The 24,904-nt window shown below is 42.1% G+C and overlaps 1 protein-coding gene across 4 annotated transcripts; it reads left to right on the forward strand.

Moving 5' to 3' along the window:
• Positions 1-3,152: 3,152 nt before the first annotated feature.
• On the forward strand, positions 3,153-22,805 carry rbms1a (RNA binding motif, single stranded interacting protein 1a). Of its 4 annotated transcripts, none has more exons than XM_053513259.1 (14): positions 3,153-3,514; positions 7,109-7,290; positions 11,686-11,744; positions 13,327-13,451; positions 15,395-15,552; positions 15,660-15,739; positions 15,841-15,956; positions 16,847-16,896; positions 17,294-17,381; positions 17,645-17,695; positions 18,598-18,708; positions 18,815-18,895; positions 19,271-19,349; positions 19,515-22,805. In XM_053513259.1, the coding sequence occupies exons 1-13, from the start codon at positions 3,464-3,466 to the stop codon at positions 19,343-19,345; spliced, it is 1,227 nt and encodes a 408-aa protein (XP_053369234.1). In that variant the 5' UTR covers positions 3,153-3,463; the 3' UTR covers positions 19,346-19,349; positions 19,515-22,805. The 4 variants fall into 4 exon arrangements, with proteins under 4 accessions (XP_053369234.1, XP_053369235.1, XP_053369236.1 ...); XM_053513260.1 differs by having other exon boundaries at positions 15,841-15,947; XM_053513261.1 differs by having other exon boundaries at positions 13,327-13,418.
• The last annotated feature ends 2,099 nt before the right edge of the window (positions 22,806-24,904 follow it).

Raw genomic sequence — 24,904 nt, forward strand, 5'->3', positions numbered from 1 at the left:
TCAGGTTCTCAATCAGAATATTTCCATGCCTGCAGATTTAACATGAAAACGGAGATTCTTCCTAATTGAAAATGTCTGCTTGCTGTTTCCAAGCCAATTATGATCAAACGCCCGAGCTGACGCATTGTTACGTGGTGTTTAATAGCAGCAGTGTTGTTGTGGTGGCGGGTAACACTAGTTCTAGTTTGTGGTTGCCACTAAGACTGTATGAGCTTTCACTGTGGTCATGAGCACTTTGTATCCCTTTGAAAGATCTACAGCTTTGATCTGTACATGACGTGTGCTGTAACGGCTTTACAAAATCATACGCTTCCTAAGCGAGTTCTCAGACCTAGTGAAAATCGCATCTCAGGCTTTCCTTCCCACGCAATTTCTCTTCTTCACTTACATAAACAAGGTAAGGTCTGGTGTGATTATGTCCAGACACCACTTGTGACCGTAAATGCCTTCCTAACCTCAAAATGCAATGCATATGCTGACCATCAAGATTCTGTATGGTGTGAACAAACCTCCATGGTTGAGTCAGAAGTAAGTTAATGAACACCTATACAGTACATATGTATGTGAGTATGGGGGAAAATCTGACCTCGGTAACTATGACTATGACTTGGCCATTGGTGCCAGACAGACTGGTTTGAGCATTTTAGAAATACTGGGATTCTCACACATAACAGTATACAGAGTTTTCACTGATTAGCTTGGAAAGAAATGTCCCAAGAGTTGTAATTCTGCCAATGGAAATGCCTCGCTGATGAGAAAGTCTTGAGGAAAAAGGGTCAGGCTGATTTGATCTGACAGGACGGCTATGGTAACACAAATAACCACTATTTACAACTGTGGTAAGCAGAAAAACATCTTCAACACATTGAATCTTGTGGTGAATGGGATATACCAACTTAATACCACAATGGGTTTCACTTCTGCCAGGCAACAGTAGCAGATGTACTGGGCACAGGCTCACTGATAGGGGCAGCTTAAGACTGGAAAAAATTGTCTTGTAGATCAAGACCTCCCTTCGGAGCATCACATACAACTTCCGGAGGGTATTTAATTGGGCAAAAAGTGTTTCTTAGAAGTGAGGAACTTGAAAACTTGAGCATATTGGTGTCTATAATATGTCTATAACATTTTTACAACTGTGTTTTTACCACATGCGACATGATGGCATAGTGGGCAGCACTGTGGCCTTGCACCTCTGGGATCGAGGGTTCGATTCCTTGGGTCTGTGTGTGTGGAGTTTGCATGTTCCTCCCATGCTTGGCAGGTTTCTTCTCATAGTCCATAAAACATTCAGATTGGGTTAATTGGCATCTCCAAATTGCCCATACTGTGTGAATGAGTGTGTGCCCAACGATGCATGTACCCTGCCTTGTGCACAAAGTTTCAGGCTACCTGCGACCCTTTACAGGATAAACGGTATAGAAAATGAAGATCGTCTTCAACACATGCCTGAGACCTGATCACCATTACTACAAGCACCTTTGTCTGCAAACAAAACAGATGGTGTAGAGACCTGAAGGCTAACACTTACAGACATGATTATATTTGGGGTCAGCTGAAGGGAAAGGCACAAGTCAGTCATATACCATTTCTACCAGACACTTGGAGGTACCTAGTCGACAGTCCCAGAGGGGGTATGAAACACTTTTTTCTAGGCAAGTTTGACAAGTATCTCTGGTAAAATTAAGAAGCATGGGAGAAGTCCATTGAGTCAAATGCTAATCATGATAACGGTGGTCTTGGCTTTGCTTCTCGGTGTGAGAGCTAAAAAAAACCCGAACAACAAACTTTTCTACTTTTGTTTTTACAAAACAGTGTTTACAAATAGAAGTGTCACATGGAACTATACACCAAAGATGAACTTCTGATGCCCGAAACGCTCTGGCACGTAAACATAAAACCTTGAAAAGCCCATTAGACTTCAAGGGATACGTTAAAGTCTTAGACTTATTTATTTCTACCAAGAAGGCTTATGTTGTTTTGAATTCAAAACCCAGATGCTAAATGAGGGATGTCAAAATGTTCATTCAGTCTGTCTAAGGTGTGACGCATGATTCTAGCAAGTGGATTAGCCTATGAATAGCTAGATAAGGCAAGGCTCTGGGCAAGTATGGGTGGTGTCATTTGTTTTCACACTCACACAGTTTCACTTCTTTGTTGCATTTCTTTGCTTTTTGCAGGTAAGTAGGCCTGCTCAGAAATTTCTGACTCACTCACTCATTGTCTATACCGCTTTATTCTGTATACAGGGGACTTAGGGCACGAGGCAGGGTACACCCTGGACAGGGCGCACACATACACACACTCGCTCACACACTATGGGCATTTTGGGAACACCAGTTAACATAATCTCAACATCTTTGAAGTGTGGGTGGAAACCGGAGCATCCGTAGGAACGTAGGGCATGAGGCGGGGTACACCCGGGACAGGGTGCCAATCCATACGCACACATACAGACACACACACACACACACACTACAGGCAATTTGGGAACACCAGTTCACCTAATCTCCACATTTTTGGATTGTCGTAGGTAACCTGAGCACCTGGAGGAACTTAGGGCACGAGGTCGTGAGGCGGGGTACACCCTGGACAAGGTGACAATCCATTGGAGGGCAATTTGGGAACAATGGAGGAGGTGCGAGGCCACAGTGCTAACCACTAAGCCACAGTGCCATGTCTCTTTTTCTTATTTGATGTGCCTTAAAGGTACAACACGCGGTTTAGAAGTAAAACTAGGTGTCTCCAGATAATTTGTGACACGATACACCTCAGAAATGTACAGATGGATGGGACTGTCCCGGTGGCCCAGGGCCCAGGGCGCATTTCTATGGCTGTATTGTAGCTGGGATCTGATGGTCAGGTTGTGGAATGTGTGGTATGCTCGCTGGAGGCAACCATGATCTCGGTGTAGGGTTGGATGGAACCATTATCCGTTTGTAGAAAGCTTGTATTCTGTGTGTTAGCACTTAGCACGTGTTTAACCTCGTTCTGTATTTATTCTAACACCTTTTGGAATCGCATATAGCTGGGGTAGATTTCACAAACAAAGCTGAATTGATTGCTAGGCGTTTCGAGCACCCCCGCAGACCGAGTGACGAATGGATCGTTCCGCAGTAGGTGGGTCTTTCCTGCGGGCAACAGAACGAAGATCAATGAACCAGGCGATTTACCGAAAACTGGTTGGACGGGCCGAGGTGGGAATAAACCATCGACGCGGTGATATTAGTATTAATAGTATTAGTATTTTTTTTTTTAAAAAAAAAAGGTTATTGGCACGTCAACTCTCCGATCAAAGATTTGTTTCCCCTTCTGTAGGCGAGCAACATCAAAAGAGTGCGATGTGGAAGAATTACAGTTCTACTGTAGCCTAATAGAGCGTTTTAACATTGTAATATTTTTGGCTTTTTTTTTTTTTTTTTGGTCGGACATATTCTTTGATTCAAGGACGAAGGAATTAAACATGATCTTTGCAAACACCGCCAATCCAGTGAGGACACCTTATCGAAAGCAGGTAGGTGAAAATCATCCGTAGAGTATGAAATAATTATCAGTAATAGTAATCACAATAACAATACAAAAGCAAGAGCTCGAACTGCGATGCTGGACAGGCCATAGAGAACTCATCACACGGGCAGGCAGAAAGCTATGGGGTTTCTATGGGGCATTTATTTATTTATTTATTTATTCATTTATTCGTAGGAGATTATGTTCAATTTATTTGATTTTTTTATTTGAAAGGGTAAAGGAAGGTCTATAGTGTTTGATATTTTTTTTAATGAATAGACCAGACTTCAATTCAGTTTGGTTACAAATAAACTAACGAGTCGATACATTTGATACGAATTCGGAATGAATGAATGAATCATCATCTATTCGACTCAGGTCGAATGAGTCGACCCGTTTTAGAGTGTAGTATGAATCGTTTTCTATTCGATTCACCTCTGAAGAACCGATTCCTTTATTGATTCGGGTAAAATCAGCTCTTTTTTTAAACCGTATCGGTAACAATTACGTTATCCAACAGTTCTAAATCTAAAAAGCTTTTAAAGCGATATGAAATACGTCAATTCAAGATCGAGATTAGTGATCAAATTATTATTATTTGTATTTTTTTTGCAAATGAATCAGTACTGACTTGAATCAACACCTTTATTAATCACAAAATTGAATCATCAGCTTGCTTTCTTTTCAACCAAATTATCTCTTAAAGTATTTAATTAGGCGGACAGTTTTGAGGTGTTTGGTTTGTTCACACCGAGCTGATAATGAGGAGTGAGACAGCAGACAGACCGGGGGTCACTTTAAGGATGGAGAGAGAGAGAGAGAGAGAGAGAGAGTTTCTTAGCCATGGCAACTTGTGTCAAGAAAATCCTGAATATTCATGAGATTGTACAGTTTGTTACAGAAGTTGGGCGTGGCCTGGATGGGGCAAGGTTACTAAAGGGCAAATGGTTCTAATTGAACAGGATCTTATCTCTGTTCTATTTCTTTGATTCTGTGTCTTGTAATATTTGAAAAAAAATCATCGATCTATCTATTGATCTATCTATTGATCTATCTATTGATCTATCTATCTACAGTTAGACAGGAAACACCCTTCAGATGTTTCCTGAGGTTTAAGGCCTGAAAGCTTATTTAAGTACAGACGTATGCCAGTTTTAAATGCAAGGATATGCACACACACACACAAATGCCTACACACCTCCAAGCAGACATTTGCATATGTTGTCACGTAGCTCGGCTCAGATCGGTGGCAGCAGAGGTTAGCAGGACTCCACGATTTCACAGTTTATAGGAACCATATGGTGCAGGATGACTGCAGCACATAGCACCGGACCCAGGGGACACCACCGACGCTTGAAAGATGGCCCGGAAATTGAATCCCATCTTTCGCACTCTCTGCTTTCCTCCGTGCCTCTTCCCAGTCCTTCCTTTTTACTTCTATCCTCCCTCTCTCAACCTTATCATACTGTACGCACTGTATAATGCATCCTTTCTTTTTGTGTGTCCGAATGGCATGCATTCCTCCCGTGCCTGTATAGCAACGAACTCTAGTGGCAATAAATCGAGTTCGCTCTGTTTTTCAAAATATTAGCATTTCCTTACAAAGCGGTGCCTTATGTTAGAATCAACTCTGTGCCTCGGTGTGTTCCTCGTTGGCTTTTGGAGGCCTCTGGCTGCTTTCATGTTGAGCTGAAACACATTGCTCCACATGTATACCTTAACCTCTTTAGCTTGATTGAATGACAGGAGTAATGAGCTTTGGGTTGCATGTCCAGGCTCACCTGAGTGAGTGTGTGAGGCTGTGAGTGCATGAGTCACTCAACCAGAATTGGGTCAGTATGTCAGGGAGCAGGAGGACACACACCCCCCTGTAGTGCTGTTGTTAGGTTTAGCCTTGTCATGAACTGTGGTCCAACCACACACATCCAGAAGCGCACACACACAAACACAGGCACGAGACATGTAGCCGGAGCTGGAGTTCACCATGATGACCCGGTACCTCACACCACCAGACTTTTTAGTCACTTTATTATGTTCTTGATCCCTAAACGCCTGTCTGGTGGTGTTTTATAGGCAGCCATTTTACGCGAGCAGAACGAGAGGGTTTTATTTTTAATGAACGAGTCAGAAACAGGAAGTGATTCACTGACGCCAGCCGCAGTCACTCTACTCTGCGGTAAGGGTGAGGGTGAGGCCTGCACTTCCTGTATCCCTTTACCGCTCAGCCTTGTGCCTCGTCATGTGACCTGTCCAAAAAAAAGAAAAAAAAAAAAACTCTTTTTTTTTTTTTTTTTGTCTGCACCAGCTGTTGATTCTTTATTACTCATCCTGACTAGGCTCTTGTGTGCTGGTGTGAATGAATTTAGTGGTCAGGGGAAATGTTTCTGCTATGACTCAACTCTGCTGTGAAGTCAAGGTTATAAAACTCTTTTGTAGTTTAGATGTTTTATCCAGCGTTTCGGTATTGTGGTTTGTTCATCAGCCACATTTTTTTGACGAAAAGGTGATTCATTTCCTATGATATTTCTTTCCATGCACGCTGCATTAAAACGGCCCCAAGGATTTGTCGTATCAGTTACCTAACCGGAACGATCGGCCATTTTCTCGACAGATACTGGTACAAACCTCAGATACTTGTACAAACCTCAGTCGCTGAGACTTTGCTAAAATGCAGAAGGTCAAATCGAAACATCTAAGGTTGTTCATACTTTCCAGGAATTTCTTTTATACAGGTTTCATTTTTAGTTCCCTTTTGGTGTACGTCTTGCACCTCTCCTCATGCTTTTTCATGGTATGGTAAAGAATTACAGAAATCGTCTGAACTGAGGTTTTCGAAAGTTAAAACAAATCAGCAGCAAATTTGGATTTTCTCGGAAACGTGTCTGAATGCAAAAGCTGGTCGTGATTCCTTTCAAGCCCGCAGAGATCCAGCTTCGACTGCGGCACGGCTTCAAACTCCAGAAGCTCTGATAAACGACTGTGCGCTTTCATAAGCAGCTAAAATAATCTAATATACGTAGAGGGGAAAATTCCAGTCCCCAGGGTTCAGTGCGGGGAAATGATCCTCCATCGTTGTGCTACACTGAATGGTTAGCTGGGCCAGATATAAGCGCAGGGGGCCTGCTCGGGCAGGTACAGTACGTTTGGTAGTGCGTAGCCTGAACAGACGATCTGTGGTTACTGATTAGGTGGGTAGGGAGCTGTAGATTGTGAGTGAACCCATGCAGAACCTGAGTGTGCAGTCGAAGCTCTAACATGCTAAGCAGGCACCATGGAGGCGTGACGCGCACCGTGGCAAAGTGATTTGCCTGTTTCAACACGCAACAGCATGGCCGTGAGGCCGGGGCCGCGCTCACGTACAGTACGCTCGGTCCGACCTAACTGAGAGGTTTTCATTCACACAGAGAACAGGGGGTGATTGGACTGTTTAAATTCTTAAATTTTTTTTTATTTGTGAGGATTGAAAAGATGAGAGAATGTTTATAAAATCTGGCTGGGAAGAAATCTGTAGATTTTGAAAAAAATAAAACAGAAAAAAATCTATTAATCTAGATCTATTAATTTTTGAATGCTGTTTAATCAATGCATGTTTGTTCCTTAGCCTCCTGTTGCTCCGCCCACTCTCCCAATGGCTCCGCCCAGTCCGAGCACCAATAGCAGCACGAATAACAGCAGCAGCAACAGCAGCACGACCGGATGGGAGCAGCTCAGCAAAACCAACCTCTACATCCGCGGCCTGCCCCCATCCACCACTGACCACGACCTTGTCAAACTCTGTCAGCCGTGAGTACACACACACACACACACACACACACATCTGTCTTCCTATGCTTGTACAAACCAGGTAGTTAACGCTAAGCCCAAACCTAACATTGATCCTAATCTTAACTTCAGTAAATGAAACCATATTGAATTTTTTTTTAAATGATGATTTTCTCAACACAACCAATTAAAAGTATCCACAAAATCAGCATCAGTTTACATGCTTTGTATTTTTATGCTAATGTCTCTACCAAGATGTAAATACACTATTGTACTTTTTAAACCATGAACCATATGAGGGGCGTTCGAGCCAACCCGGGACTCGAAGAAATTTCTCCTGTACAAGACTGGGACATTAAAGGTGTTCTTGGGAGGCCAGACATAAAGGTCATGGTTTTGAAATACTGAAAAAATTATTTGAACCATGATGGTATCCAAGTACTAGTGAAACACTGGGAGAAGTGCTCTAGTGTAGCAGGAATGGGTTAAATAGAGAAATAAAGGGAGTTTTTACTCTCATAAATATGTTCTGTTATTCTGCAGAATCAAAAGTCCCGGTTTGACTCGAACACCCTCATGTAAGCAACCATATATTCAAAATATTCGAATCCTATATATATAATCCTATATATATATAATGCCTTGTTCTGCTTTATATCAACCTATTATGTCGTATACATTTTTATATTTTTACATGGCGCCAATTAGCAGAGCAAATCCCTCTTCCTTTTTCCTTCTCTTAATCTTTCCATCTCTCTGTCTTACTGTCTTTGTCTTTATGTCACTCCGTATAAATCTCTCACCGTCTGTTTCTGTCTCATCCTTTCTACTCAAGCCACCTTTCTCTCTCTCTCTACCTCTCTGTCTCTCGCTTTTCCTGGTTTGCTCGCTCGCTCTTCACGAGTGCCTCACGTGAGCGCGGCTGAAGCGTGTAACCCAAGGCAACAGCATCTATTTGTGGGACTTCTTCCCAACACCGGCACTGACGGAAACCGGCCTGTGCGAGGAAAAGCGGCCGTGATTCAGCAAATTTCTGGACTAAATTAAAAGATTTTTAGTGTGTATCTGAAAGATTTTTTTCTTCAATATAGTTATTAAAGAACCATTGGTGGTAAAATTGCAATGTATTAAAAAAACCCAGCTCGTTTGCTGCTATGTTTATGCGTTTTATCTTTCTTAAGCATGTCTGGTGGTGTAACAGGAAAAAGCTGCTGTGGTTAACAGGAGTGTGAGTGAGGAATAACACATGGTGGATTGTGCAGTTACAGGAAAATAACCAATCTGGTGGTTCTGTTGTGCCGTTAACACTCCTGCAGCGGATCATTTTCTTGTACATGAACACTTCTGGCTCAATTCATATGCAGGTTTTTTTAAGTCCCATTTCCTGCGTTTTGATTGGCTAGAAAAATGCTCTTCCACAAAATGGCGGGATCTCCTCTCATTTAAAGCTACAGACACTGAAACAGTGTGCTTGGATCAGGAGTGAAGCAGCTGGGATTTTCAGGATCATTCAGGTGGAACATAAGAGACACATTTTGTAGAACTCGAAGTGTAATGTATCTCTTCATACCTCATGCTCGTTTTATTTCACTCCTCCTGTAAATGAGCTTCTCCTGAGCCACACCCCAACAAGCTTCTTATATGAGGTCACAATAGGGGGGAAATCGAACTGATTGTTTAAGCCCCGGACTATACAAATGGGGAAAAAGGGACAAGGAAAAGCTGTAAGGTTTTTTCTCATGTTTTGTTTGTACACACACACACACACACACAGTAGAGACCCAGAATGTCTAAAAATAATTTATGCATAATATGTTCCCTTTAAGACAAAAAAAAAAAAAATCTACAGCTGGCATGTAAGAAAGCGGGTGACTTTCCCATGGTGGAAACTTCCTGATTAAACACTGATACACAAGAACTCCTGCTGAAAATAGTATTGTTCTTAGGAACTCCATAGATATGTTTCATAGTGAAAGTCAGTGCATTTTTATACACACACAATCACGGGATCGGGACTAAACAGCTGTGTGTCCATAAGAAAAGCAGTTGTTATTGAGACTAATCAGAGAAGAGGCTTGAATTTGCGAGGCAGCATAAAGACTGGTCGGTGGAGTGATGGGACTGAGCCTGAGCCTGTTCCAGAGTGATGGGCGTGTCAGGGTAAGAAGGGGAGCACATGAAGCGATCATGCATAGTGTCCACTGTACAGGCGTCTAGACGCAGTGTTATGATCTGGGGTTGGCAATAAAATAAAGTCAGCTGACGACCTGAATGTACTGAATGACTGGGTGTATGAAGTATGAAGTTTTTCCTTCCAAGAACTACTTTCGATAAACACCTCCTGAAGTGAGAAATCAACAGTATCAGGGTTAAATAAAGTGCTTTCATTGAGCCTTTTGGGCGGAGCTGAGTCGTGGACAATAATGTCTATGGCGACAATATTGCGTCATCGAGGTTTACACCAGCAATAACATATTTACTACTAACTCCAATGTCAGAATCCTATTTGTATAAAGGGACACTTTAGCACGCGTTATGCCTCGGGTGAGATTTGCCGTACGTTGGATTGGAACCTCTGTGTGTGTGTGTGTGTGTGTGCTTTACACCATCTGGAGCATTGCTGCTAGGCAACAATAACGCACCGCATGTCCCTTCCGTTATCAGTAACGTAAAATATTTATGTCTTTTTCTGCCGTGTCAGCAGTCATTAGTGGGCACGTATCGGACGCTTGTACGATTTATTTTCGGTTAGATGAAACAAAACCAAAAAAAAAAGCTCTCTCTCTCTCTCTCTCTCTCTCTCTCCTCAGTTGAGCCTTTAACATACGATGAAGGTGGTGTTTGTAATCATGGAGGAATTGACGCCTGGTATTGATATTTAGCATTTCGTTGACCTTTTCACCCCATAAATCCTGTGTGTGTGTGATGGGGGAAGGTAAAAAGGTGATGGAGTGATTCAGCGAGTGTGTGTATATGGTGTATGGTGAATGTGAATGTGAAGTCCGGACGTTCCCGTCACGAGTTAATTTATCTCCGGGTGCTCAGGGGAGTCCGGGCGTCGTCATGGTGATTCCAGAAATTGATTTTTAAGCGTCGGCTAGGGAGGATGCGTAATCCTGTGTGTGGACACACTGCTCAGGGCACATGTGCGTTTAACACGGATAATCACGTCATCACGCTCTGGTTGGTATGACGTTTAAGTCGATGCGTCGACGTTAGTGCGTTTACGGTGTAGCGATGATGGACGAGCAGCGCGTGTGTTTCTGCTAAGAAAAAGTTTCTGGGTTTGGTGATTTACTTTGACGTGCCCCAGGCTGACACATGCCATCGTAGCGAGCAGGAAATGGGGCCTCCCTACCTCAGAAGGAAGGGGTCAAGGCCAAGGTCGGGTGTGGGCCTCCGCGGAGGAGAATCATGTGATCTGCGTGTGACAGCCCATTGGTTCCCCTTTCCCCCCCTCCCCCCTCCTCCCTCCCAGTATCTCCCGTTTCACTTCACGGGATTTGCCAAGGAATGTTGTTTATGCACGCTGTTTATGCAGCATACCGAATCAGACCTTTATTCAATTTAACGTTATGGAAATTCGACTCGCTCTGCAGTTTCTCGTGAAGCCGAGAGAGAGAGAGAGAGAGAGGGAAAAGGAAAAAAAAAGTCTTAAGAAAACATTTCTGGATTATTCCTTTAATCTCGAGGGCTTTTGTTGAAAATTTTTTTTTCTGAAAGCAAGAAACGCATGCTTCAGTTTAAAAGAACTCATCCACTCCAAAGAACGGCTTTAAAAAGCGAAGGCAAATATCATTTATATACTTCTCCTGATCTAATAAAAGTCTGTAAGGAGAGAGAGAGGAAAAAAATGAGCAAATATTAATCATATGTTGCAGAAGTGGAACCTTTTTCAGTTTCTGTCCAAAATGTAGGAGTTTGTCTCAGGGGTGGAGAGAAACACTCTCGGCTGTGCCTGCTCTCATTCATCATGCCTCACTCACTGGATGATGATGAAGAACACACACTCACACACACACACACACACACACACACAGTGCCTAAGGCTTCGGTCAGCACTGTGAGCGTGGAGGGACTTCCTCTGAACCCTATGCAGTAATCACAGGCTGCGCTCCGTCAGCACCGGCCTCTCGGCCTCTTTTTGCCACGTAATTGTCGCACGTACTTCGGTTGTGGTCGGGCCGGGCCCGCCACATTTCTCACACAAAGCCGTCTTTGTCTCTGCGTCGTGCAGCTTTGAACAAGTGCCAGCCCGGGGGACTCGGCAGTTCCTGTGTGTATGTCCTTTAGCTTAGCTCATGCATTCCTCTTTCCTCGTGCCGTCTATGTATGACACGTGTAGACAGACTGTCTGTCAGCAGGATGCACTTATCCCCTCTCTCTCTCTCTCTCTCTCTCTCTCTCTCTCTGCAGGTATGGAAAGATAGTGTCCACAAAAGCCATCCTGGACAAGACCACAAACAAATGCAAAGGTTTGTCAGATCACATCGTCTTAATCCATAATATCATTCGATTTCTTTGCTTACGTGCCTTCATAATCTTTCAATTTAGAAACCTGACTGCTTAATAACTCTTTAAATAAACAGATTCGGTTGCACTTATGTGTAAGGTTTTATTCGAAACAGAAGAGAAGAGGCGTTCAAGTCAAACCAGGACTTTTGATTGTGCATAATAAAGGAACATGAGAGTAAAAACTCCCTTTATTCCTCTATATATCCTTATGCCAGTATTACAATCGTGCTTGTATTCCATCATGTGCATGATCGAAACTCCTTCAATAAGACTTTTCGGTAATGGAGAAAACAGCCTGGACACCGAATGCACCACATGCCACATCCTTTCAACATGTTTAGGTCATTACAGGAGTTCCTCAGAGGCATGGAGCAGGCAGTCCGATCATGGTTCTTGGTTCCTAAGAAAACCTTCTACCCTGATGGTATCCAAGCACTAGTGCAACGCTGGGATGTTGTTCTGCAGAATTAAAAGTCCCGGTTTGACTCGAACTCCCCGTGTATTCATGAAAGTTGTTGGTTGATCCAGTTCCTCACTCTTGTAGTTGAGGACTAATGCATTGTTACTGCGATGTAACTAAGAGATGAATAAGGGGGTTTGAGCAGGGGGTTAATGTAGAATCATAATGATGACATCATGATAAAGGTTATTAATGTGTAAAAATGTCTTATCTTAACCATCCACGAGTAAGCTTTCAGGACTGATAATGAAATATTTCTTTCGTCTTTATAAATTATAAAGATTATAAACAGGAAATAGGTCCTCAAAGGAGGAGTCAGTGATTTTAATCATATATATCAAAAACATTTATAAATATTTTAATACTAAATGTATTGTTGGACATTTTATATATATGATAATAATATAATATTAATATACAGTAATATACATCATACTATTACAACATACTATTTTTCTTTATAGATACGTGTGTGTATGTGTGTGTATGTGTGTGTGTGTGTGTGTGTGTATAATTTTTGGTCATAAAACAAACAAAATATCAAAGACCGCTCTGATCAAATAATAAGCAGTTTTAACACATTATACAATTTTTTGGTTGCTTTAAAATGCATTGTTTTATAACATTTTTAGTTTATTACTGTTGTATTAACATGTAAATATAAGGCAGAGGATCACCAGGGATCACCCGTTTTGATATTATCACGATACCTATGTGGCGATTCGATTTTTATTGCGACTCCTATGTCCTAAAATAACCTGATTTTATAAAATTAATTTTATTTAAAATTATAAGATCTTGCTACAATTTTAAACAAACTTACTTAAACCAAGTCATTTATTTCTAACACAAAGCACGATGTGCTGCCTGCCAAAGTGTGAATAGTTTAGATCGCACCATCTGTAGGATTCTAGAGGAACTGCAACATTTTAGCACTTTAAATGCAAACATGCGTATATAAAAGAATAATAAGTTTTTGGATCTAGTATAGTGATACATTGTTTGCAACATCAAAGAATCGTGATACATCAATAAATCAATGTTTTTCTCTTAAATAACGCGTCGTGTGTTTTTTCTTTTAGGTTACGGCTTTGTGGATTTCGACAGTCCAGTGTCGGCGCAGAAAGCCGTTGCAGCGCTAAAAAACAACGGAGTCCAAGCTCAGATGGCCAAGGTGCGACAACAACCTAACGCTCCCTTCTTCAAGGTTTGATCTATATGGCACCTCGTACACCAGGGGGCGGCGTGTAATGAAGCGAACGTGACTTTACAGGAAAGGAAATTCGGGGGGGAAGAAAAAAGCAGTCTCAGGGATAGAGAATGTTTGCTTTACTGGTAGAGTAAAATAATGGAAGAGAGGATGGGGGTGAATTTGTTTTGCAAAGTGCTGTGGGGCGGAAAAAAGGAACCTCGTGTGTTCAATTATTACACAGGCAAATTTGCACCCAAGCGTTTTCAGCCATCTGTGCTAAAGCCGTTTCAAGTGCTGATGAGTTTAAATATTCATTTTCATCAAACAAGGAATTGTCAGTCCCTTTTTTGTTTACGGGCAATTTGGGAATGCCAAGCAGCCTAACCTGCATGTCTGTGGACTGTAGGAGGAAACTGGAGTATCAAGCACGGGGAGAATGCACACAGACCCCAAGGCGGGAATCGAACCCAGACCCTAGAGCTGCAGGGTGACAGCGATAACCACTACGCCACAGTACCGCCTTATCATTATGCAGTAATATGTAATATAGACATCGCTCTGTGTGTGTGTGTGTGTGAGAGAGGGAGAGAGAGAGAACCCAAACTCGTGGGGAAAAACGGACTACTGCGCTGTTCAGTTTTCCGCATGTGCGAGTTTTCTCATCAGAAAGTTGCTTTATTACAGACACCAGGCTAAAAAGAAACCCACAGCGATAACAGAGCCTTTCTTATCACTTTCTGCTGTAGAGACAAAAAAATGCAAGATGCAATATGAGAAATTATTATTCGGTTTATTTTTAGACCTTAAATATATTTTGGACAAAATTGAAGCTCTCGAGTTGAAAAGCCGCAGCAGAAGGCTTGTCTTGTTTTCCCGTTACGCAATCGGACACACCTCCACCCCGACCAATCGGCATCCTCCTGGCTGGTTGGCGCACAGGACTCCTTTTCCAGAGGACAGCGTGTGAGTCATGAGTCTGCCTCTGTGTGCCACTGTTCGCCCTGAACTGCCTCTCTGGAAAAAAAAAATACCTGAATGTGCTTGACTGCAGAAGCAGAAACAGGCCCTCAGTGTAGCCCTTACACACTACCTTTTGTCTGAGCGTGTGTTTGTCCTTCAGCTCGTCATCCCCTTCTGGCTCAGGCTTTTCTGATCTCACTCATTTAACAGTGTGTGTGTGTGTGTGTGTGTGAGTCTGTGCAATAATCCGACTACAATTACCGCATTGACCTCCTCCCACTGCTTCTGCATTCGCCTTCAATTATTCATCGTTCTTCTCTTCCGACGTTTATTATCTGGTATAGTGCATCGATCGGCCGCTTTCACTTCTACGTTCGATTGCTCGTGCGTTCGGTTCGATACGTGTCGTGTCGTGTCGCTTTTCTATTACATCTCTTCTTTTAGTATGCCAGTGCTGCTTCTCTACAGATGAGGAAGCCTCCAGAGTCATCCAAAGGTCGTATGTTAATCCGAGCCCGTCGCCATGGCCACGACCCTACGACTAACTACAGCGGGGGTTCGAGTGTGGATAATAAATCCAGGGCGGCCTTATAAAGCAAATAGCTTCACCGAGAAAGAATGTCGGATTCGCCTCGGGCACGCCGTAGCTCAAATTATGGCTGACGTGTCGTTCTTGGAATGCAGAGCACACCATTTTCCTCTTAAGTGAAGTTGACGGAGGGGAACTGAGCGGTCTTGGGCATGCTGGTCAAATAACGTACACCTGAATCGTCTGGAGAACAAACCCGCTTTTCTGAATCTGAGATCTTCATTAGAAAGATGGTACTCCAGTAGTAGTGAGGCATTTGTAAGCTCTTTAAGCTTTGCATCGACGCCCCCTTGTGTCATGCACTCTGAGATGCTTTTCTGCTCAGCAGGAGCGATTGAGTTACTGTATACATCCTGTCAGCTTGATGATGATGATAATAATCACCTTCCCACTGCGGTTTGTGTTACAGCAACAGGAACAAGACCCAACCAACCTGTACCTGTCCAACCTGCCAGTGTCCATGGACGAGCAGGAACTGGAGAACCTCCTCAAGCCCTTCGGACAGGTCATCTCCACCCGCATCCTCCGAGACGCGCACGGCATGAGTCGAGGCGTAGGCTTCGCCAGGTCAGTCGATCGACGCGGCATGTGGACCGACCGTAGTGGTTCAGCGTGTTCAGCTTACCATTTTTCCTCTGTACGCTCTAGTGACGCTTGCGTTTTCCCTGTTTCAGGATGGAGTCTACAGAAAAGTGTGACGCTGTGATCTCGCATTTTAACGGAAAGTTCATCAAGTCCACATCTGGAATGCTGGGTAATAAAAAAAATTATGCTTTTCTGTCCTTCTTTGTCTAATGTTATCAAAAAATAATAATAATTTTAAAAAATCAATCTGACTGTTTAATGTGTTTCCAGGTGCATCAGAGCCGCTGCTCTGTAAATTTGCTGATGGAGGCCAGAAGAAGAGACTGAGTCAGACTAAATACGTCCCCAACGGACGAAACTGGACACGGGACGCCGAGGTGAGACTAGTAAGTCCATCTCTTCTGCTTTATTTAGAGTGTATGTGGATTAATTCGATAGATTTCTTTTACAGTATATAACCTTTTTGCCTTCTAGTTACAATTTTTTTTTTTACTGCTGTTATATATATTATATATATATGTTTTATTATTTCTTTTATTTGATCCTAATGATGTTGTGAATTAAAAAAAAGCACACTTGGCTTTGCACTGTGGATTCTGGGGATTTTCCCCTCATGGCTACATATACTGATCAGCCATAACATTAAAACCACCTAGGTTTTGAGTTTCCCGTGAGCCACCAGGGCGGCGCTGGACCCCATGGGCGTGGCTCTGCAGGGGCTGCCAGGGATTTCCGTGGTGTTTTTCAGTAGGATGTTTGTCAGAAGACGTTTGAGTGCTATCAGTTGAAGGGTGCACTTAAACGTCTGGGGATTTTTTTTTTGTCATTTATTTTTATTTCACTATGGGGGTAATTTGGTCCATCCACGTTGCATCCAGCATATTATGCGATGGATAATCCCCACCCTGGAGATATATCTGTCGTTGGGTCAGGTTGCCAGCACAGCGCCAATGTAAAGGTCAAATGTTTTTGGACTGTGGGAGGAAACCGGAGTACTCGGTGGGGGGAACCCACTAAGCCCAGGGAGACCATGTAAACACAGACCGCCGAGGCGGGAATCGCACCCTGGAGGTGCGTTGGGACAGCGCTAACCACTACGCCACAATGCAAATTGTGCAGAATTGGTTTTCCCTGGGCGTGAGCGGGACTTGCGTGCCCATGATCTCGTCCCCAGTTCACTGGTAATCAGTGTTGTTCAGTGTTTATAATGTTAGTGCTGATCGGTGTATAATACAGTAGAAAAAGATTAAAAAAACACCACTTTTTTGTCTTTCAGAGTGGGATAACCTTGACCTATGACCCCAACGCTGCTGCGCTCCAAAACGGGTAAGAACTGCCAGATCATAAATTTATAATAAACCCATCTGTTGTAAAAGTGAAAGAAAATCCAGTAAGTTGATACTTAAGGTCTCTTTTCGACCGTCCTGAACCGTGTGCGAGAGAACGCCAAATTGGGTGGGTCAGAATGATTCTGATGAAGTCGGGTTGATTCCAAGGGACGATGAGTGACAGGATAATCGACTGCATGTTTTAGTATTAATGAGTGGGTTATTATCTGATAATATACTGTACATCAGCTACTGTATTACCTTACCGGATATGATGCAGCACCATAGTGCACGCTGAAATATGAAATGTCCTTACACGTGTAAATGATGAATTATTATTATTATTAATATATTTAAGTCATTATTGGTTATTGATGAAATAACTGTCAATCCAGGTACTACGCCCCTCAGTACAGCATGGGGAACAGGATAATGACCCAGACAGCCGTGTCTCCCTACATCTCACCTGTCTCCACTTACCCGGTATGACCCTCTCTTTCTCTCTAGTTTATAACAGCACAATTTTCTTTTTTCTTTCATGATTGAGTGCTCGCAGCATGAGTGTATGATTCTACATAGGCACAGTAGCCATTGTGTTACAACCGGAGATTCTCTGGTGATGAGGAGGCACAGCAGCTGTGTCAATGTAGTTAAGAGTCTTTTGTGCTGAGTGGTAAGCTTTCATCCAGCACCTGCTCTCAACTGTGTGTGTGTGTGTGTGTGTGTGTGTGTGTGTGCAATTCCAGGTTCAGAGTCCCTCCTGGATGACACATCAGCCTTACATTATGCAGCATCCGGTAAGAGAAAAAAAAACCCCCACAACAACAGCAGTTAATGCCAGTAGTTATTCATTTTTCCCCTCCACCATGTAAGAGTCGGGTAAAAGGGGTCGGGTTCGAGCGCTGACATCAGGGTAAACGAAACTGTTGGCTTGGAGGCAGCCTCATTTAAAGGAAGCTGTTCGATTTAATCAGTTACGCGATCTTTTATTGATCAATTCTGTTAATTGAATCGATGAGTCAGTTTTTGATTCCGAATCGATTCACAATCGATGGAATGTACAAGGGGCGTTCATGTCAAAGTGGGACTTGTGATCAATTTTCTCGTGGAAGAGAGAGCCGCAGTAAAACATTTGAATGATGCAAACGTTTTAAAGAACAAGTGTACATCTGTGAATGACGATCCCGGATGAGGTGCCACCAAGCCCCCTGCAATTTGGCTACTGGAACGCTTTACGCTTGAAAATGCTAGCGAGATGCATCTATCTGTGGGAACTGTACACACAGTCATTTACCAATACAGGGACTCGGCTGGAATTTTTTGCCACATTCCCCATACAGTCCTGACCTCGCTCATGTTTGGGTCATTAATGGAGTTCCTGGGGGGCTAGGGTTTCAGATGTGAAGTAGGCTCAAGCGTAATGAGAAATCTTTTTACCTTGATGGTATCCAAGCACTAATGATCAGTTTATCAGCGAAGCAGGGGGTTATAGAGAAAAATGAAGCAAGTTTTAAATGACGTAACTGTTCTTTTAATCTGGACATTTAAACGTCCTGGTTTGACTTGAACGCCCCATGTAAACGAAAAATTCACTTAAATGTCATGATCATCTTTTAATTTGTGACTTTTTATCAGGTGTGCTTTGAGTTGTTTGAGTTTAGCTCATAACTCTGACGTGCTGTCTCTTGTCTCTCTACAGGGAGCTGTACTGTCGCCCTCTATGGAGCACCCCATGTCCCTGCAGCCGTCCTCCATGTTGGCTCCACTGACCCAGCAGATGGGACACCTCTCCTTAGGCGGCACTGCCACTGTAAGCTCCACACAAACCACATCAGCTGACACTTGTAAAGAGATGCTTTTTATTAAAATGTATTAATCTAGTGTGTGTATGTTTTTTTTCCTTATTATTTTTCCAGTTTATTCCGGCAAACACACCTATGCAAGGAGCGTATATTCCCCAGTATGCTCATATTCAACCCGCTGCCATCGCCACTGAGGTACGTCCCATCGAACAGAAAATGAATCCAATTCTGATTGACTGACTATAGTAGTACTGACTGTTACTAAGCGCTCACACTGAAACTCCTTCCCATTCATGCTATATAACAAAATTCTATACAACTAATTATTTTCATTGTTAAGTAAAAAAACAAACAAACAAAAAAAACCACAAAACGATGCATTGTATTCTGAAGATTTAGGTAGAGGTCTGGTTGGCACGCTTCCAGGCGTGAGCATGTCTTGTCATGAGCCATCTGTCGCTGCATAACACACAGCATGACTCCCTCGCTATAATAAATCCCGCGTATTTGTGCTATGCATTATTCATCCGTGTAATGTCTGATGATTTACGAGGCTTGTTTGCGTTTTAGGATCCCAGTGTGCAGCCCCAGGACGTGACCTCCGGTGATCCCTCCACCTACCCATTCCAACCGAGCAAGCAATAAGAGGGTGATTCTCAACACACACACACACACACACACACACATAACAATGAGAATTACACTTTTCGAAAAGTTTTTAAAAATCAGATTAGCGAATTGTTTTGGATTTTTCGCGTTTAGCGCTGATCTCCTAACGCCTTGGTTCGTTTTTTTTTTTTGTTGTTTTTTTCAGGTGACCCGTTGGAGGCGGAGTCAAAAGAGGGCTGCTATGACTACAGGCTTATCTTCCTTGTAGAGGAAGTGACATCACAGAGGACAAGACACCTTTTTTTTGCACAGGTTCCAAAAAAAAAAAAAAAACAACAAAAAAAATTAATAAACCACACACACACACACAAACACGTACACACACACACACACACACACACACACACACAATGTCCAAGGTTTATTCAACTTCAACAACCTCAAAGAACATGCAGCAGGTGAATCGGCAACCGAAACAATGCAACTCATCACAGACAGACAGAGCGCCGGCATGGGAGCGAGAGAGATGGAGAGAGATGGAGAGAGATGGAGAGAGATGGAGAGAGATGGAGAGGGATGGAGAGATGGAGAGAAGTTCGACGTTTTTATTTTAATAATGAAAGGAAACGAGATGGACGCTTATTTTTTACCAAGGACTTCGGGAACAGACCAAAGTCTGTGAACACTGGACTCCGGGAATAATAATAATAATAATAAAAAAAAAAAAATTGCAGTGTGCTAGTACCTTTAGATGCATGAGAGGACTTTTTAGTATGGTTCTTAGTGTGTTTTTACTGACCGTTTCTCACATACATGCACACACACATACACACACACACATACACACACGTACACACAAAAGAATTTTACACACATTTGCTGTGGTAGTAGCAACAAGGAGGTTTCTTCTTTTATTTGAATTTTTCTTTATTTTGCTTTTCGTCTTCCGCACTTTGCCTTCTTCTCGGTCCGTAGAAAACAGAAATTTGCCTTGTAAATACTGTAGAGCGGGGTTTTAGGTTATATCGCCCGACGGCTGGTTGGTGTCGCTCTTCTTTCGTGTCTGTCAACGCGAACAATTCACTTTAAGTCGTTCTCCGAATGCGGATCGTGTGAAAGTGTGCGTCTCACGGGAAAGACGGATTCTGCTGTCCTCCGAAGTCTTCTTGCCTTTTTATTGGTTTTTTTTGTTTTGTTTTTTTACTATTCAGTCAAAATCGATGTCGTAGATGTAGATGAAGTTGTTAGTAGTTTTTTTTGTTGTTGTTGCTTTGTTTGTTTTTTTATTCAGGGCGGGGGGGGGTGGTTAGGAAAGTGGGCGTGGTGGAGGTGTGGGAGGGTTCTGGAATTTGGAGGTGGGGTTTGATGGGTGGAGAACAGAATATAGATTATAGGGGACGTGCTCGATGTTGGACAGACACACCGTTACTAGTTTAATAGTTCAAAAAAAAAAAAAAAAAAAAAACAAGCAAGTGATGATGATGATGATCATGATGATGATGATGCTTTTTCTTTCCGATGGCGTTTTTTTTCCCTTTATGTTTGAACACAGTGTGTAGAGATTTCTTGTACTGAGAGGCAGATGTGCAATGTTTCTTTAGATAGAAAGCAAGAGTTGTACAGAACAAGAGTTGAGGAAAAAAAAATAACGAGATCCTTTTTTAAAAACGAAATCAATCACTGGGAGGTAAATCCCGCAATGTTTTTTTTTTTTCTTTCTGATCGTTGTTTTTGTTTAGTTTTTTTTTTTTTCCCGCAATGTTTATCACGCAGTTACTTGCCCCTCCTCCCGAGCCCCGCCCCCTCCCCCTCAAGTTCATGGCAATATTAAGGGCTGCAGCTGTCAATCAGAAACTAATTTAAGGTGCGGTGACTATAGAATGAAATGAAAGAAGAAAATAAACAACGTTTAGAGAAAAGAACGAACACAAACTTTGGGAAGCGACGAAGGATCAGTGTAAATTCGAATCGAGTCCTGCTTAGGAAAGAATTAAGGCAATAAGAAATTCTATAAATCGAGGCAATTAAGAAACTTTCCACCAAAGACCATCAAAAAAAGAAATTCCCCATCAGTGCGGACAAATGCTGAGGTGCAGGTGTATGGATTTCTGGAAATTGTGCCTTTTTTGCCAACTCGGTTAAAAGATGGAGCTTTGTATACTCAGACATGAAGTATCTGAGACTGAGGAGAAATACATGAAACGCTAAACTAATCAAAGGCTAATGATGCAGATTCATTCAAAAGAGGCTTTGATCTTTAACGTAGATGAGTTAAACAGTCACGTGTGTTGTTTCTTTTGTTGTTATTTGTTCGTTTTTTCCTTTGTTCATTTTTTTGTTGTTTTGTTTTTTTGCAGCTTTTTTTTTTTTTTTTTGATGTCCGGGTCAGCTTGGCCGTCGATCTACCTCAGAGTTGTATCTGTCGTCTGATTGGTCAGGTTTGCAGGTCTATCCTGCCCAATCAGGAGGAAAAAAATTAATAAAACACCAGCTCTGGAGCTGGGATCATACAGGACTTAACATTTTAACACATCTGTTCGTCTGCTTGTTCAAAGGAAACGTTTGTGGGTTTATTTCGGTGTCTTTTGTTTCGTTCTCTTTTGTTGTTGTTGTTGTTGTTGTATTTTGATGTTCTGCATTCGGGCCATGTGGAGAGTAAACAATGTGGGTCTCTTTATTCCGGTAGAAAAAAAAAAGCTGTGGGGTGAGAAACGCCTGCGTGACTGCTTTAAAAAAAAAAGGCAAAAAAAAAAAACCCCACAAAAAAGGGGACTCTGTTTCATGAGAAAGGTTTCTGAATTATGTTAGGTAAATCCAAAAGCAACACAGGCTCTACTGGATCGGTGCAGATTCGTTGAGTTTACCGAGGCTCGATTCAATCAACCAAAGTAACACATCGTCATTGTGAGAAGTATGTATATACACAAGGGGCGTTCAGATCAAACTGGGACTTTTGATCGTGCAGGATAACAAAACAAAAAACACATTTCTTTAATGCACTTATCACAGTGTTTCACTAGTGCTTGGAGTATCAAGTATCTTAGTCTTCTGTAAATGTAAAGGTTTTACGTAAATGTAAAAGTCCCGGGTTGACTTGAACGCCCCTTTGTGCATGTATATATATATATGATTGAGGGACATTTTTCAGTTTCGCCTGACACAATCCTTCATGTCAACGATGAGTGAGTAAAGTGGAAAAAAATGTTCTGAAGCAAAGAAACGATACACAGGTTTCACAGAAATGGGGACACTTTTTTTATATCGCGTAATCGTACAGTACACACGCCACACTTTTTTGTCAGTGGCAACTTGTACGTTCAACAACAACAAAACCTGCTCCTGTGTTTTTGTTTCTATTCTTCAACCTGTCGATTTTTTTCTTTCTTTCTTTTTTTTTATTTTTTTTTTATTTTTATTTAAATGCTTTTTATGGTTTATTTCTATGATGATTTCCTCTGTGAAAAACTTTTGAATTAAAGACAGAGCTCAAACCTGATCGGGAATGTTGTGCTTGTCGCTGTTTTTTTTGCTTGCGAGACACCGTGTCTACGGAGATGGCACCGTACCGTTTTCCTTTTCCGAAAGCGGATACCGATGCTGAAACCTCAAGTATCAGCTGACATCTGATGAACCTTGTCAGTGTACCGCTGATGAACTCCAGCTTCCACAGAAATATGTCTTACATAGAGGAGAATTAAGATGAAATTGATCATAACAAAACAATACATTTTATATATATATATATATATATATAGTACTGTGCAAAAGTCTTAGGCACCATATTATATATATTCTGTACCAATTTTGTTATTTATGTTTATTATTAATACATAAATAACATTACAGGAAAATATATGCATGGCTTTAAAGAAAAAAAATATAGTACAAGACAGACCAGTTTTCAGATGGAAACAAAAAAATCCAATGTACGCTCCTGGGATTTGCATAAAAACAGAAAGAAGCGAGTGTGACGAAGAACTCCAGTAAACTCAGTAAAACCTAACAGCTAAACATACAAAAATATGGTGTAAGCAAAAGATGCTTTTAAAAACATTTCTGCATAAAAGAAACTTAGATAAAGAGTAATAAAAAACGCTCAGTATTTGGATTATATATTTGCTTAAAATCAGGAGTTTTAGACACAGATTTGTGCAGTTTTATAAGAAAACAGTTGTTAGGTTTTACTGAGTTTGCTGGAGAATACGAGTTCTTCTGGTAACTTTGTCACACTCGCTCCTTTCTATTTTTTATGCAAATCCCAGAAGCTTACATTAGGTTTTTTGTTTCCATCTGAAAACTGGTCTGTCTTGTACTATATATTTATTTATATATTCTCCCGTAATGTTATTTATTCATACATTTTAAGTTATATATGGAAATACTGAATGATTATGCAGACATGATAAACATATAACAAAATTGGTACAGCATATAATATGGTGCCTAAGACTTTTGCACAGTACTGTATATATATAAATATCCTCATTTACGGAAAAAAAAAATCCAAACACTGTTTTCCAATCTCTCACAGAATTAAATCAAATATATTTAAACATATAACCGTGATCGGTGCCATCTCTATGTGAAATATTTGTTTTTGTTGTCTCTTTTTTTTTTTAGATTTGTATGTAATAGAACATTGTAGTGTATTTCTGGGAATAGTAACTACACATCCTGACGTTCCTTGCCTGGGATTCGAGCAGGACACACATTGTGCCAGAATGAAGGCGCTCCTGAACTCATCCGCGTGCTGCAGGCTGCTGTCGGAGAAAGAGAAATGAGCATGGATAATTAATCCATCACAGCCGCCGTCGTCTTCACGGAGCACTCTCTGTCTTCTCCAAGCCACGAGCACCTACCGCTGCGCAGGAAGCGTTTTTAATATATTTTCTCATCATGGTTTCTCTAGGAGCTCCAGATCGCAACAAGAAACCGTATAACAGGCCTGCATTTCATCCAAATATTTACCAGCAGGTGGTGCTCTTTAATTGGTTAATATGATGCACAGAAGGAGGGGCGGGGGCGAACGGGTCGTTAGTGTTGCCCTGGTTGATACTGTCGTCTCGCGTTTCCAGGGCTGGGAAGGTTCGATTGCCGTCTTGTCCCTGGTCTGTTTGGCATTCAGGGTTTCCTCAGGGTCCCCTGGGTTTTCTTTTCAGTCCAAAGACATGCATTATAGACTGATTGATGTGTCCAAATCCTCATCCTACCCAGGTGCCACGCCCCAGGTGACCTCTGTGACCCTTCACAGGAAAAGTGCTGCAGGGAACAAATGAGTCGTGATATTATACAGAGAACAGCAATGGCTGACCCTCGCAGCTATAAGGACGAGTTCGATTCAAACGAGCGTACGCATCTGAGACGTCTGATCGTCTCTCCAGCAGGCAGGGTCTCGTCTCGTCTTGACGCCGCGCGGCGCTCCTCCCCATGCCGCCTTTGTAATAGCAGCCTGCAGGGGTTTAGCTACAAATCCACGAGCTTAAGAAGAGCTGATGCCAGAGACTGGCAGGCACCATGTGTATATACAGTATATATATATATATATATGTGTGTGTGTGTGTGTGTGTGTGTGTATGTGGATGTATCGAGGACGCT

Source organism: Clarias gariepinus, chromosome 15 (genome assembly GCF_024256425.1).
Source record: "Clarias gariepinus isolate MV-2021 ecotype Netherlands chromosome 15, CGAR_prim_01v2, whole genome shotgun sequence".
Lineage (NCBI taxonomy): Eukaryota > Metazoa > Chordata > Actinopteri > Siluriformes > Clariidae > Clarias > Clarias gariepinus.